The sequence below is a fragment of the Mytilus trossulus genome, chromosome 14 (genome assembly GCF_036588685.1).
Source record: "Mytilus trossulus isolate FHL-02 chromosome 14, PNRI_Mtr1.1.1.hap1, whole genome shotgun sequence".
Lineage (NCBI taxonomy): Eukaryota > Metazoa > Mollusca > Bivalvia > Mytilida > Mytilidae > Mytilus > Mytilus trossulus.
The window spans coordinates 19,930,619-19,946,404 of record NC_086386.1 but is presented as its reverse complement, the minus strand read 5'-3'; the positions used below and the strand labels follow the sequence as shown (position 1 = coordinate 19,946,404).

At 32.6% G+C, this 15,786-nt stretch overlaps 1 protein-coding gene across 1 annotated transcript in view; it reads left to right on the top strand.

Moving 5' to 3' along the window:
- Positions 1 to 218: 218 nt before the first annotated feature.
- The window catches only part of LOC134697554 (protein mono-ADP-ribosyltransferase PARP14-like), a 46,913-nt gene continuing 31,345 nt past the window's right edge, over positions 219 to 15,786 (top strand). The window contains exons 1-6 of the mRNA XM_063559835.1: positions 219 to 381; positions 1,571 to 1,855; positions 2,248 to 2,490; positions 4,074 to 4,346; positions 8,984 to 10,702; positions 15,087 to 15,581. Coding sequence (XP_063415905.1) covers positions 219 to 381; positions 1,571 to 1,855; positions 2,248 to 2,490; positions 4,074 to 4,346; positions 8,984 to 10,702; positions 15,087 to 15,581 — 3,178 coding nt within the window. The remainder of the gene's footprint in view (positions 382 to 1,570; positions 1,856 to 2,247; positions 2,491 to 4,073; positions 4,347 to 8,983; positions 10,703 to 15,086; positions 15,582 to 15,786) is intronic.

The following is a 15,786-nucleotide window of genomic DNA, read 5'->3' as shown; positions in this document are numbered from 1 at the left end:
TATACATAATAGCGATAATATAATATATGGTATGAGTCCCAATGAGACAACTCTCCATTCAAGTCATAATTTGTAAAAGGTAAACCAGTTTATGTATTTTTTTCAGGCTCAAGTAATAATCCTGGTATACATAATGAGTTTATTAGGACAATGTTTTGTCAAGTAAATATAAACTAGTTTATATTGTCAATGTTTGTATATATATAACAGATACCACAATGTCTAAAATGCTTAGAGTGTCCAAAATTCCATCAGATGCAACAGAAGATGCTTTAACATTCTTCTTTGAAAATGTAAGGAAGTCAGGAGGTGCCAGTGTAGAAGAAGTAGACTATGACGAAGAAAAGCACACTGCAATAGTCACTTTTGAGGAAGACGATGGTAAAAACTATTGATTAATGATTCGAAAAAAAGATAATGTTCAAAAAAGGACTTTTAACTTGAAACGTTTCAAGTATTTTAAGAATCGGAATGTAAGCGGTTTTGATTATCAACAGTTTTTTCTTCTACATTTCAAAAACTACATCATAATTATCATTGATATGATACTTTCGGTAATTTCAAACAAATACAACATAAATGTTTATTCAAGGAACATAAGCAGACATTATTAATCATTGATATGCTGATATTTATAGATTTAGAATAGAAGTGATTTTAATTGACAAATAACGAACAGAAATTGGATGGCGACTTACTAAAACACAAATGGTCAGTTTGAACGTTAAACCGTCCGAAGCCTTTTTTTGCCATTTACCTTCATATGGAACGCTATTATGGTCTTTACATATAAAAGCCACAGATTAATGAGTGATCTACCCATTGACAGTCATATAATCAACCATTGTCACACAAAATATAGGTATATTTATCTAAGGTCATTTTTACTGGGACCTTAGTTTCTATCAACGGAGATTAAAACCCACGGGGACTTAGCGTTCGTCGCTATGTATCGACCCAGTGTTGGCTTTAATTTTATACTGAATGTTCAGCTAAGAATCCGCCAAACAAGAGAAGAAGAAACAGAAGGTCAGCATGAAGATTGAACAATAATTTATTTAGTGCGCCAAAACTATTTCCTGCATAGTTTTCAATTTTGTAGGACAGGATATTTTTCTGTCTACTACCGATTAAGTTATAATCATGCCAAAATATTGGTAGACATATACTAAGTTTTGTGTTTTAAATTCATAGGGCCAAAAAGTGGACACATCATACTTTCTGTGTTAGTTTATTGCATATAGATCGTTTTCCGATACAATAGAAACATATTGTAGTGTATCTTTTTTCTTAATCTGCTTTGTTACGATTACATAGCTATGGACCCTTTAACATGCCTAGCGTATAATAATGCAGATTAAATAGAGGAGGTTATCTACTTCATTATATGCATGGTTAGTATACAGTACTGAAAACAATCTGCCGATAAAAATATTACTCAATTAGTCAAAGTTTTCATATTTATTGATAAAATAATAGTAGTTCTGCTAAATTTTTTTTTCATTTACGTTTAGTTTCAAAGTATTTTTTCAATAATTAAAAAAAACGTTTAATTGGATTATCTTTTCAGTTGTCGAACGAGTGCTCAAGAAAACTCCAATGCTTTTTCAAGGAAAAGTTATTGAGATTGAAGCTCATATGCCAGATGCCTTGGACGATCCCCATCCAGATATTAAGGAAGCAGAAGGTGACGGAAATTATTTTGCAATTCATGTTAGCGGTTTTGATACAGAAAAGGTGCCTGCAGAAACGATGAAACTTTACTTTGAATCAAGGAGGGGTGCTGATGTTGACGTCGTCTGTATGGAAAAAGTAGAAGAAAATGCATACATCCTAAAATTCGAAAGAGAAGAAGGTTATACCTTATATTAGATTTGTATATATTTAAATATCTAGTAAAAAAAAGTATAAAAAATTGGCGACAACTAAGATATGTAGGATGTTTACTGAAATCAATAGGAAGATTAATCTAACAAAACAATGCTTTGCGTTTCAAATCAATTTCTTCCAAAGAAATGAACTACATGATGGCATTCACTGTGCCATTCATAAGGTTAATATTATCAATTTATAAATTTACGCATCTACGACTGTATGTTTCTTTTCTAATTTGTTGAATAAGCAAACCAAGGGATACCAAAATGTTATCAACATCTATATCATTGACCTTCTATTATCTTTTGTAATAAAGGTGTTGTAATATTTATCCATATATTATACTATATTTATATTCAATTGAACTAACAGCTATTGATACAATCCTCAAAAAGACACACAAGGTTGGTGGGAAGCAACTAACTGTGAAGAGATATATACCTCCTCCGCCTCTTCCAAAGTATGAAGACAAAGTGTTTATAAAAGGTGTTAGTTCGTTAGCCACTAAAGATTCGCTCTTTAATTTCCTGGAAGCAAAATCAAATGCTGAACCAATTGATATAATTTATGGTGAAGAGGACGGCACTGCTTTGGTCACATTTGATACAAAACCAGGTGAGTTTATTCCGGTTGAATAAAAAAATGTTCCACATGTTGTCAGCAGAAAAATCTGATTTTTACACTGCAGCTGTTGGTGTAATTTTAAACTTATATATATGTATATTATATGTTATTCAGGTTTCAGACAGGGTATATACTGTGACATTCCCGGCTTAGAGTAGATATCCCCTGAGCCGAAGGCGAAGGGGATATAAGCCCAAGGCGGGAATGTCACAGTATATACCCTTTCTGAGACCTGAATTACACATATTACGGATTACCCCTGACTTAATGTTATTTTCAAGTGCAGGTATTCGTTGACAACACAAATATATTGAAAAACCCAACCTGATATGTTGAGCATACGTGAAGGATTTTTCTAATTTGCTGTAAACATAATTTTAACGTGTATGTAATAATTTAAAACAACACTTTCAACATTATATTTCAGAAATAAAAGTGTAAATTGCTTGATTTTGTATCAAAAATGTATTATTGACTGAAGCTCGTCATTATTTTCCCTTTGTGAGCCTCAGACAGTCTGATAGCTTTTGACTACGTCACATAGTAACCGGTGTTATGATGACGTTTCTGAGGTTCCAATTGGGGATAAAAGCGTCGTATATACCCTGGCAGTTTCCTGAATACATACTGACATCTCTGTGTTGTTATCCAATCACAAACCTCGACACATTTGTAATCCGTAATATATAAATATATGAATGGTCAGTTAAGTGACTACAACTTCAAGCCCCACCTCCTCGTAACTCGTCCTTTGAGATAATCTGAGCACGCCAAAGCTGATCTCGAATACCTTATCATCTCAATAATAGACCACAATGAGTATTGGCCAAGGTCCAACAGACTTCCTCGGGAAAAGGTATAGATAAGAAAAAACAAGGGAAGTTTCCCCAGAGAGCATAAATGAAAAAAAGAACGAGTCACTCATTTCCCTACCATCACTCATTTTTCTTCCATTGTTTGTTTCTAGAAACTCAGGCTTCTGTACTGAAGTTTTACAGTTTTTAAGGATTTTTAAAAAAATATACCAGTTTAATTTACAGGGTTCTATTTATTTTGGAGAGATGTACAAGTACGCAGTCACGTTCAATTGCTGAATCTTCGGCAATATTTATTATCATATTTTTAAAATATTATCAAACTGCTATTATTTTGGATGTTTAATCACGCAGCCTCTCTTCTAATTACCATACCGTTGTCAAAAGTGAAATATAATACCAGCTTAGATCGGTCCGTGCGGTTTGTTTGGAATGTATTTAAACGCACTTTATGATTTAACTTTCTTAACTGTGGTCACCTGTAAAATTTTAAGGTTGTTCCATTTCATATCGCACATTAATATTATTATTTGAAGCATTACTTTGCAGTCATTGTTGTAAATAGATATATAATACATGTTTTTTTAAATCCATTTTTGGGGTACCCTTTTAGACTTGTTATATATCATATTTTGTAGTATACTGTAATATAATTGAATGTCGTGCCACACAAGAACAACAAGATAAATACAAATCTCAAATAAAAACACATAGTGATGCAACTGTATTATAAACAGGGATGTGTAGTTGTTTATACAGAGAAACATGTGTTTAAAGCACCCCTTTCAACTTCAGACATAGAAAAACTACGACAGCAGTGTACAAAGAAAACTTTAGAAGGCAACTATCTAAAGATAGATCATGTTACTGTGACTAATACGATAGTTGCTACTGGTTTTAAAGAGACCACGTCTGAGGAGACATTAGAGTTATATTTTGACAGCAAAAAGAAATGTGGAGTTGATGGTGTTACCAAAGTGAAGATGAACCAGCAGCTGAATCAATGTTTTATTTCTTTTGACGATTATAATTGTGAGTTTGTCAAGTTAGCTTAGTTTTACAATATCACGATTTTAATATTTACTTTTAAAAAGGACTACCTACTGTCTATCTAAAACAAAACTGTCTGACGGTTCCTTGTATGAGTAATTGTCTTGAACAATTTTGACAATTCTATTTTCATTTTTGTGTATCATCTGAAAACTTTAATAGAAAGAGAGAAACCCTAAAATGAAAAAAAAGTTGTAGCAAGTTAAGATTAACAAATACAAGTCATAGTTCAGTTCATAGGAGTAATTGGTGCGAAATGTCGAAATTTACAAATATTAGGGTTTTATCTTTTTATCTTGAAAAAATACCAAAAACCGGAAGTAGGTAAAGAAAAAAAAAACTATCAACCTATGAAAACGACAAGATTTTATATAGCCGAGCTTATTAAATATATGATCTGTTATTCTATAAATAGTCGAAAATATTGATAAATAAAAGAAAATATCAAGACCAATCACCGTAATCGTATTTGCAATTCTATAAAAATTAAACTTCATGACGTATATCTTTTGACATAATAATAAGAACAAGGTTAAAAGTACAACTTAGGATTAAAAGTGGTCCTGAGTATTTTGAAAACCATATTTAGGCTCTTATAAAAAGTAAAAATCCAGCTGAAGCATAAAATAAAACAATTTAAGAATTAACATAGAACAATAGAATTTGTCAAAACAGTTCGCAGTGCACAACCTAACTTACCAAACCATTATAAAATCTTTATGAATACTACATAATTGTCAATGGTTTAACGGATTTATGTTCTAGCTGAGCTTACATACTCAAAATGGAAGTAGAGGAATACACCACAACAATGATTTGATGGAGAAAAAAAACCAGTAAACTTGAAAAAGATATACCGTGATGTATAGGGTTATTTTCCCCTTCACTGGCAAAATGGTTTTCATTTTCATAGAAAAAAGAGAAAAAAAGACAAATGACAAAAACAAACAAACTACACAAAAAGAAAAAAAAGAAAACATACTGAACTTAGAGGAAAATCAATTCGGAAAGTCCATAATCACATGGCAAAATGGAATTACAAAACGTATCAAAAACGAATGGACAAGATCTGTCATATTACTGACTGGGTACAGGCATTTTCAAATGTAGAAAAATGGTGGATTAAACCTGGTTCTATAGAGATAACACTCTCACTTTAATGACAGTCTCACCAAATTCCGTTGTATTTACAATAATTCGTTAAATAAACAGACACAATAAATAAAATAGTAAAATTATGGGTACATCGGTCATTATCGTATAATAATTTTAAAAGGAACAATTTTACAGAACACAAAAACATTTACTATCTACGAACACAATCATTGATTTGAGTGTCTGACGTTAGCAAATTGTATACGTCACATAAATTTGTCGTTCAATGTGCATACAAACAATTTCAAAATTAACATAGGCAATATTAGCATACAGGAATAAAAAATCAAAAGTATGTAAGAATAATTTTCAGAAATAGACCGAGATTTAAACTAGTCCAAAGTTATATATAGAATGCATAAGAATTCACAAATAATTACTTCCATTACGCATTAAGAGCGTATATACAATATAATAGAATTGATTGCCCGAATAATGTTTAACCACAATCATTATATATTATTTGTTACATGGTGTATATGATATATGGTGTCAATAATATCAATATGGGATAAGAGAGAAACACACGATATTCAATGTAAGTTGCCATTGGAGCACTGACTATCTTTTGAGGTTAAAATCCAGCAATTCTGATATACGATATCTTATAAACTTTATGAATATTTTATAATAGCCTATATAAGATATCTTATATATTATATAAGGTATCGCATATTATAATCAAGACATCTTATAAACTTTATGAAAACTGAATTATTTAATATATCTTATCATATACTTAGCATTGATACTATAGCTTTTGCATTATGTGTAATGAGCGGAAGTACACAAGCCACAATTTCCCACCCGGGCTGATAACTCATTTCGGGGGCGTCTCGTGCAAATACCCATAACAGTGCTTCTTGTGCAAGCTACTTCGGGTGTTTCTGGTATCGATTGTTTACTTTTCCATTGTGACGTCAGATATTTTTATGACGACGTCAAAATTTACGGGAACTTTTGTGGGGATAGTTTACTACTTGCTAACAAATGCCATGGACAATTAAGAATCATTTTATAGTACAACAAACATGGAGTAATAATAATCAATTCTTTCAAATTTTCAATGTTTCAAATTGCCTCAAATTAACAAAATGTTACTATACATATATATGGAGGTAGTAATGCGGTTGTTGGACGATTATGGTATATTTGATTCATAATTTAACTTCTTTAAAGTTTTTGACTGCTATTGAATTTGTTTATGTGCCTTGCATAAAACTATTGTCGGAAGTATATGATAAAGAGATTAATACATGGCTCCGTCTCCGTCTCGGGTTGATATGGGGGTCACTGGATGATACCCAGGCTGATAAGGAAAAGGCCATGTATTAATCTCTAAATCATATACTTCCTATAAACAAATGCAATAACTAAAACAGTCAAAAACTCTCTAAAGAAGTTAAATTATGAATCAAATATACCATAATTGTCCAACAACAGCATCACTACCTCCATATATATGTATTGTAACATTTCCTATAGAGACATTTTGAAACATTGAAAATTTGGAAGACTTTTATGATCACGGCCATTATTACTCCATGTTTGTTGTACTATAAAATGATTCAAAATTTGCAATGACACTTGTTAGCAAGAAGTAAACTATCCTCACAAAAGTTCCCGTAAATTTTGAAGTCACAATGGAAAAGTAAACAATCGATATCAGAAACACCGGAAGTAACTTTCACGAGAAGCATTGTTATGGGTTTTTGTACGAGACGCCCCTGATATGGGTTGTCATCCCGGGCTGATATGGGTTATCAGCCTGGGTGGGAAATTATGGCTTGTGTACTTCCTCTCATTACACTGTTGAATTGTTCCTTTTAAAATTGTTATACGATGATGACTGATGTTCCCATATTTTGACTATTTTATTTATTATGCCTGTTCAGTTCACGAATCATTGTAAATATAACGGACTTTGATTAGACTGTCTTCAAAGGGGAGGTTTAGCAATATAAGACCAGGTTTAATCCATCAGTTTTACATTTGAAAATACATGTGCCAAGTCAGGAATATGACAGTTCTTGTCCATTGCTTTTTATGTGTTTTGTTATTTGATTTTGCCATGTGCTTATGGACTTTCCGATTGGATTTTTCTCTGAGTTCAGTATTTTTGTGATTTTTCTTTACATTAAAGACTAGCCACTTATTAATTTAGAAGAATTTGTTTTTTTAGGGTAGCACAATACAAAGATTTTTTTACATCCAATCTCCAGCCTTTAAAATGCTATTATTTTCTTTATTGCATATATATTGATAAAAGAGGTATATATAGATAGATAAAAGATTAATCTTTTAAATAAATGCAATATTTGTGTTTTGCAATCATTATGTTATCAATTCTTATGCAATTATTGGAAAAATATTGGTCAGCTCACTTGAATGAATTTAACACTTTTATCTCTATAACTATACAGGCATTTTTAACCAATTTTCAATCAACACTGCATGAGATAGTATTAGTTACATAGTGTGCTAGTGATCTAGTACGGTATATATTGGGTCAGTTAATTCAATATGGGATGAGAACGAAACTCGAATCCCCATATGGAATTTACTGACCCCATCTATACCGTATGACGTCACTAGCACGCTATGTGACGAATTTATCTTAACGTTGGAAATTAAGACTAGTGATTCTCAAAATGAGCAAATCTGCGATACTGTAAGCAGCAAGAAAAAACTTCCATTGATCCGACAAAAAAAGATTCCAACAATAAATTCTTGTAAGGTTTAAATGAATTTATTTCAATCTTAATCATCAATTTCCTCGTCTGTTGGAACTTTTAAGTTTTTTTCTCAGTACCGTTTTGTTTTTATAAAGGGACATAACTAAAGGCATAACACCATTACTAACTGTGTATGAAATAAGCCCCGCCCCTTCTTACCTAATATGGATTATAAAGGGACATAAACCCACTACTAACCGTGTATGGGATAGCGCCGCCTCCCTACTAACCTAATATCATATTCCTGGAAATGTATAGGAGGTAAGATAAAAAAAAGGGTGTCTAAAATTATCGCTATCGTATTTCATGCTCTCATAAATCTCTTATAAGTGTAAACATCATTTCAACGTAAAAGTAGATAATATTTGATTAGTTGTAAGATTTATCTATACATTCTATCCAAAATCTGAGACAACAGGAACAACATGTAATAAAACCAACCCTCTCGGGATATCTATGAAAGAGCTAATTTCAATTGAAAGTGGACATTTCTTGTTAAATTTTGTAGACAAAGCTAACATTATAATTGATTACACCATTGTTATATAAAACTAACATTGCATTAATTTGAAAGAGTGATTTGTTATCTATATAAATATACCACTTTTATAAATTTTAACCATTATAAAGAAAGCATTTTAAATCTGGGTTATTGGAGGTATAAAATCTTTGTATTGTGCTACCTTAATATAGAGACTACATTTACCAAATTTTATTTATTTAAAACAGCGGTTGATATTGTCTGCAATCGTAAGCACAAGGTTGATGGAGTCGAATTTAAAGTAAGAATCCACCAGGAATGCCTAGGTAATCCAGCCGATGAAAGTCAGAGTTTACAGCTTCAACTGCCTGATCCTATACTAATTGAAAATATTGATAAGTGGAAACTTGTCTTTCTTAAGGAATCACCCGAAAATCAACAGAAAATGAATGAATATCTTCGACCAAAACATGCCCAAATTAATTGGTCAACTATGAATATGGATAAAAAATTAGAAGTTGCTTGTACGCTAGAATCAACTGATAAAGATTGTAGAAAACTTGCAAAAGCATGGTCAGCGGTAATTCAAAAGGAAATATCCACATATTTGAGTTGTATTAATGTGTCCAAACTCAATACGATTAAAGAGGCAATGGAGGATGTTATGAAAGAAATAGAGGGCATGCATAAAGACAGTCTTATTATAAGAAATGACCAAGAAAATAACACAATTGTTATTGTTGGGCAGGGTGTTGAAACGGAAAAGGTATCAGGAAAAATTTCAGCAGTCATAAAAGATATAGAAAAAGAAATTGATGAAAAGAAAAGTCAGATCGAGGACATTTTCCGATCTAAACCTTATGAAACCTCAATCCTACATTGCATAAGATTTCAAGAGCAGTACAGTAAAAAGAAAGATGGGGTAGAGGTTGTTATCGATAAAGAAAACAACCTTGTAAAATTCACAGGCAAAGCTACCGCGATAGCCCTAGCAAAAATGAAAATGTTTGAAAAAACAAGAGAAATAACAGAGCGTAAAGTAGACGAAGTAAGCGAAGGCATGATCAGATTTCTAGAAATACCTGAAGTCAAGTCATACCTGGAGAAGAACTTTTCTCAAAGTGGATTGACAGCAACATGGACAGTGACGGACGGCAAAAGCTTAAAAATATATTCTATATCCGACGAAGAACTTGTAAAAGCGTTTCAGCTTTTTAGAAAATTGTTAAGCGAGGTTAAAATTGATGTCGAAGATGGGCAATCGAATATACTAAAGACACAGTTATGGAAAGACCTAATTAAGTCAACTCAATGTTTAACTAGCGAAAAAGTGGTTAAAATCGACGATACAGGCAGTAAGATAACAGTATATACCACTTCCGCTGCTGATATCGGTATGATCAGAGAAACCCTACAGGACTTTTTGTATAAAAATGCAATTAAACAGCAAAAAATAAACCAATCAGGCGCAGTTTTACGACTTTTAAAGGAACACTATAGAAAAGAAATAGCATCTATAGAGAGAGATTTGCAAAATGAACATGTTACAATTCAGATAAATGATTCAGAGTTACTTTTGAAAGGTAATAATACTGGTTTGTCGAAAGCGAACGCAAGAATAAATCAACTGCTCACCAACATCGTAGAAAGGAAGCATGTCATAAATAAGGCCGGGATTGTTCAACACATACAGAGTTTTGAAGGAAAAGCAAAAATAGCACAGGTAGAACGAACCAATGCCGTAGTTTTTACCGTCAACGATAACGATGACCAGTCCATGAATACCAAAATCGTCCCCCAACCCTTATCGTCTCAAAGAGAAACGGCTACATGCACAATCCCATCAGGTCAAACTATCGTCACTACAGTAGGAGACATCACAGAACTTCAGGTTGATGTTATTGTCAATGCAGCAAACAAAACTATGGAACATGTTGGTGGATTAGCAGAAGTTATCGTTAAAAAAGGTAAAGTCTTAAAAACACTCAATAATTACTCTATTGATTTCTGTGACGTTTTTGATGCGTTTTGTTTTTTGATTTTGCCATGTGATTATGGACTTTCCAAATTGATTTTCCTCTGAGTTCAGTATTTTTGTGATTTTACTTTTTAAGGCTTTTCTACCTCAGGCATAGATTACCTTAGCTGTATTTGACAAAACTTTTAGGAATTTTGTCCTCAATGGTCTTCAACTTCATACTTTATTTGGCCTTTTTAACATTTTTGGATTCGAGCGTCACTGATGAGTCTTTTGTAGAAAAAAATGTAGTCCTGATGAGTCATGCAAAAATAAAAAAAGGTTCTCTATTTTCACAAACTTGAAGCAAAAATTAGAGAAATTTTGAAATAACTTTATGGGTTAAAATGCGGTGAGTTGTTTATTTTGTTAAGTATATTTGTAAGTTTATGATTTATCTACTAGTGAACGAGTCAGAAACATCATTGTTCATAAAACATCAACTTACAATCCATTTGAACCCACTGGATCTAGCGGACTACTCACGTTCTTTTTATACGTACAAGTATATCTTCTATATCTCAGTTTAAAATCGCCCAGATTAGTGAATGCATTTATTAATTAACATATATCTTCGTCAATAACAAATCTTATGAAAAGAAGGTAATTTCCCACATACTTCGGACAGACCCATTCACATTTGATAGTGTAAACTAGAGTACTTCACCCTTAACTATAATCTTACTTGTAAAGTGAAAACGTTATAAGCAAATTATATAATTATCGATGAGAAAAACAGAGGAGCATGTAATCAATACCCTTGAAAGAAATCTAAATACGACTTTGTTTTATATACTCTCATGTCTGCCTGTTATATGACGAAGTAAATATTCCCTCATTATCAGTTATACAGTAAACAATCAACAGGGGATTATAAATCACATGTGTTTGTTCGTAATGGTTTTTAGTAATTGTGTGTCGAATTTCAGTACAGAAAATAAATATACATTGCAGGTTATGCGATATTAATTTGCAATCTTTGATTGCAAGAAAGGAATTGATCGATATCTGTTTTAAGTTTTTAACAATGCTGAAGAACTGCAATTTATATTTGTAAAACTTTACATTTCAACGAAAAAATGAAGTGATTGTATTGTATTCCAACAATAACAACATATTTCGTTAATTATTCTAAAGGAGTATGTCCGGTATGGGCCGATTTTGACCTCAAATTTAGGTTCATCTAACGAAAGATTTTGGACGCTTTTGAAACACTTAAGTGTCTATTTCAATTGATTAAATCAGTTTGTGTGAAAGTTTTTAACTGATTTAGTCATTAAAAACGCTCCGATCCAAGCTAAAATATGAAAAATTTATCAAATATGACAAAAAACGTCACATATCAGATGTTTTTTGGTCAAAAATGAAAGTGGCCGCATCCGTGTTCATCCTCAACCTTTATACATGTTATGTATTATCATCAAATACAACACACATAAATTTCAATATTATGAATTAACACGTTTGCGGCCTTTTTCATTTAAGACGTAAATCGTCTAAAATTTAACTAAAATACTGAAATTGTGAGGATTTCAGTAATTTAGCATGACGTAGTGATGCTAGTAACCGATATATGTGCATTGTAATGTCAAATACAGCCCATATTTGTGTAGCAGAATCATTCTACTTTCCAGTAAATAGCTAAAAAATTACATTTTCACAATTTTGTAAAACTGCTATATTTTGGGGCCAAAAGGGGTCTTAATGAACCTAATCCTTTGTTGTACATTGCGAAGGAAATTATTGTAAAAATATAGAAAAGTGTGGTGGCCCATTTTGAATAATCTTCTCATTATTCATTTATCTGGTTTGCTTTTATCATGTACAATAGTTTAAAAAGGTGTACCTTATCAGCTCTGTGACCTAAACTATTCTTTACTAGTACACAGTTTTTAAATACCTTGCTATTAGATTCTTTTCCTGAAAGTATGTGGACAGTCTGTCATATTACCACAGGACGTGTTTCATACTGTTAATGTGATAAACAATCGGTTTTAATACTTAATCATATTGCGCTATTATATAATAACACTTTTATAAAAAGATAAATTATATATAGCAGTCATAGTTCTCGAACAAATTGTAAATAGTATTGATAATTACAATAATGACGAAAGGGGAATAACTATGATGGCATGGTTCTAAACCCCTAACTAGGAATAGTGCTTGATGTTCGTATGACCATCGAGTGTATAAATTCATTAACCGTCGTTTATGAAGTAATCCTCAATATACTTATGTCATCATCAAATGTCAATTTGCAAATGCTGTTCCTTTGTGGTTTTACATAATCACATATTAGTTGAAGGCATATAATTGTAATTCTTTCATGAATGCATTCACAACGAGTCTTCAATAATTAAAAGGGCTTAAAATATAGAATATAGACGGTTTTGTCTGATAATAATTAACTTAAGCCTCGGTCATACCTTACCGGATAGCATGAACGGACGCCTAACGGATGAAAATAAAAGTTGTCTGTTGACAAAATTGTTATCCGTTGGGAGTCCGTTACTGTACTGACCGAATAATGGATGCATAACGGATACACACTGGATATGCAACGTACGAGAAACGGACACGTACCGGACAGAACGGATGTCGAACGTACATCCAACGGACGAGTACCGCATAAAACGGACAATTTACGGAAGCGTACCGGATAAAACGGATGAACAAGATATTGTAAACGAACTTATTTTCGCGGATACTTAATTTTGCGTTTGGTCCTATTTAGGCAACTTCGCGGCTATTTAATTTCGCGATTTTCTAATTTACTTGAGGTGTTTAAATAAGAAAAGATCCTAGTGATACATATTCGCGACGATTTAAATTCGCGCTATTTTTGTACTCGCGAAAGCCGCGAAAATAAGTTGGTTTACAGAATACGGAAATATCAAAGGCGACAATAATAATGCATGTAAATCGCATAAATATTCAAAATATTTTGTGTAACTGGTTTTTGTTCGTTTTTCACAATTCCGCCAAAGGGCAGTGTCTGGCCTGAACAATAAGTGCTTGATTGTGAAGACGTGCCTATACTCTAAAATCGATTATGAATAATAAGAATTCATGAAAATTAAGAAGTCTGACATACCAATAATTGGCACTTCTGACGCGAAATTTCAATTGGCATTTATCTGTTTCAGATCCGTTCATGTCATCCGTTTTATCCGTTATACCACCGATAGAAGTTCGTTGGTGAATTTATCTTCCAGACCTCCAACGGATGTATAAGAGACACGTAACGGATACTAAACGGAAACGAAACGGACGAGTACCGTACAAAACGGACGCCTTACGGACGTTAATCGGACATATTATCCGTTGGACGTCCGTTCAAAGTTTTGAACATGCTCAAAATCTTCAACCAGACAGAACGGACGTCGGCGGATAAAACGTACGCTTTACTGACATTCAACGGATATGGACATACGGCTAACGGATAAGAACGGACGTCTGACGGACATGAACCGATTGAAAAAAAGTTATCCGTTAGTTATCCGTTTGTCGTCCATTCGAGCTATTCGGTAAGGTGTGACCGAGACTTTACCCATGTCTTTAATGAATGTTTATGAAATTGGTGAGTTGCGTTTTTTCTGACAAATTATACGAATCTTTAATATCGACTCGCACTGCATCTGAGAATGTTTTACTTTCGAAACATGAATTATTTATGTAATCTGAAATGATATATGTAATATCCAAAAACTTATCACTTTTTCGGTAAAAGTATCTACTTCAAAATATAGATATGGATAGTATAGTACAAAGTTTTCCACAACTGAGAAAAAGCAACGGTTTACCGGAAAACCATTGGGATTGAAAATAGGTTATAAACCATCCCAATCTCGGATTAGCTAGGAAATTTCGATTACATTTGCTTTTTAACGCAAGATGATTGGAATAATTAACGATATTATGACATTATTTATCTATTGATTATGAATCCATTTTTTTAATAAACGAATAACAATTTTATGCATTTTTATCTACCTGAAGGTTCTCTGAAAGCCTCGTGTATTTTAAACGGGGACTGAGATGGTTGTATAACTGGAGTAGTTATTAGCATCGTGATCAAAAAGGACTTTTAAAATAAGTGCAATTCTTGCTTAATGCATCTTCAATGTATTTGTTGCATTGGTTATGATATAAATGACAGACAATGCTGAAATTTGATTCTTACATATCAGTTACTTTTTGCTTGATGTTCTACATACTTCTGTTCTTTCAGTTTGTTTTTGGAATTATTGATCATATGTCTCCTTTACTTAAAAGATATTATGCAGGTAATCACTATAGATATTAAACATCAGACTTTTATGTCTTTTAAGGAGGACAAATCATACAACAGGAATGCAGTGAATATATTAGTAGACGGCTCGGCGATAAAGGGCTGTTGCCTGGAGAGATTTTTTGTAGCAAAGCAGGTAATCTGAAATGTCAATTGGTCATTCATGCTGTCGGACCAACATACCAAGATGGCTTTCACAATGAAGACGAATATCTGTCCGAATGTATCGAACAATCTCTAAAAGAGACTGCGGAAAGAAGATTAAAATCTATAGCAATTCCAGCGATTGGAACGGGAAACTTTGGATATCCACTACATGATGCCTGCAAAGTAATAGTTGATTCCATCAAAAGATTTTTTAAGTCAAACAAGTCTACATCAATCCAGAAAATTGTTCTATGTGATTTGAAAGAAAGTACACTGAAAAGCTTTGTTACCGTTCTACAGACGAAATTTGATCGACGAAACGTGAAAGAAATTGGTCAAAGCACACCTCACAGATTGAGACAACATAGGTTTGAAGATGCTAGTGCTAGTATGTATAATGATATATGATTGGTCATTGATAATGAAGGTTTCGCAATAAGAATGACATAAGTCACATCTCAATGAGAACAAAATTTGTTTCTGTCCCATGAATATATTACTTTAGCTGTATTTGGAATCTTTAATTCTCAACCTGATTTATTAGCGGCTATTGTCTAACAAAAGTGGTTAACAACCTTAGCAATCCAAAATAT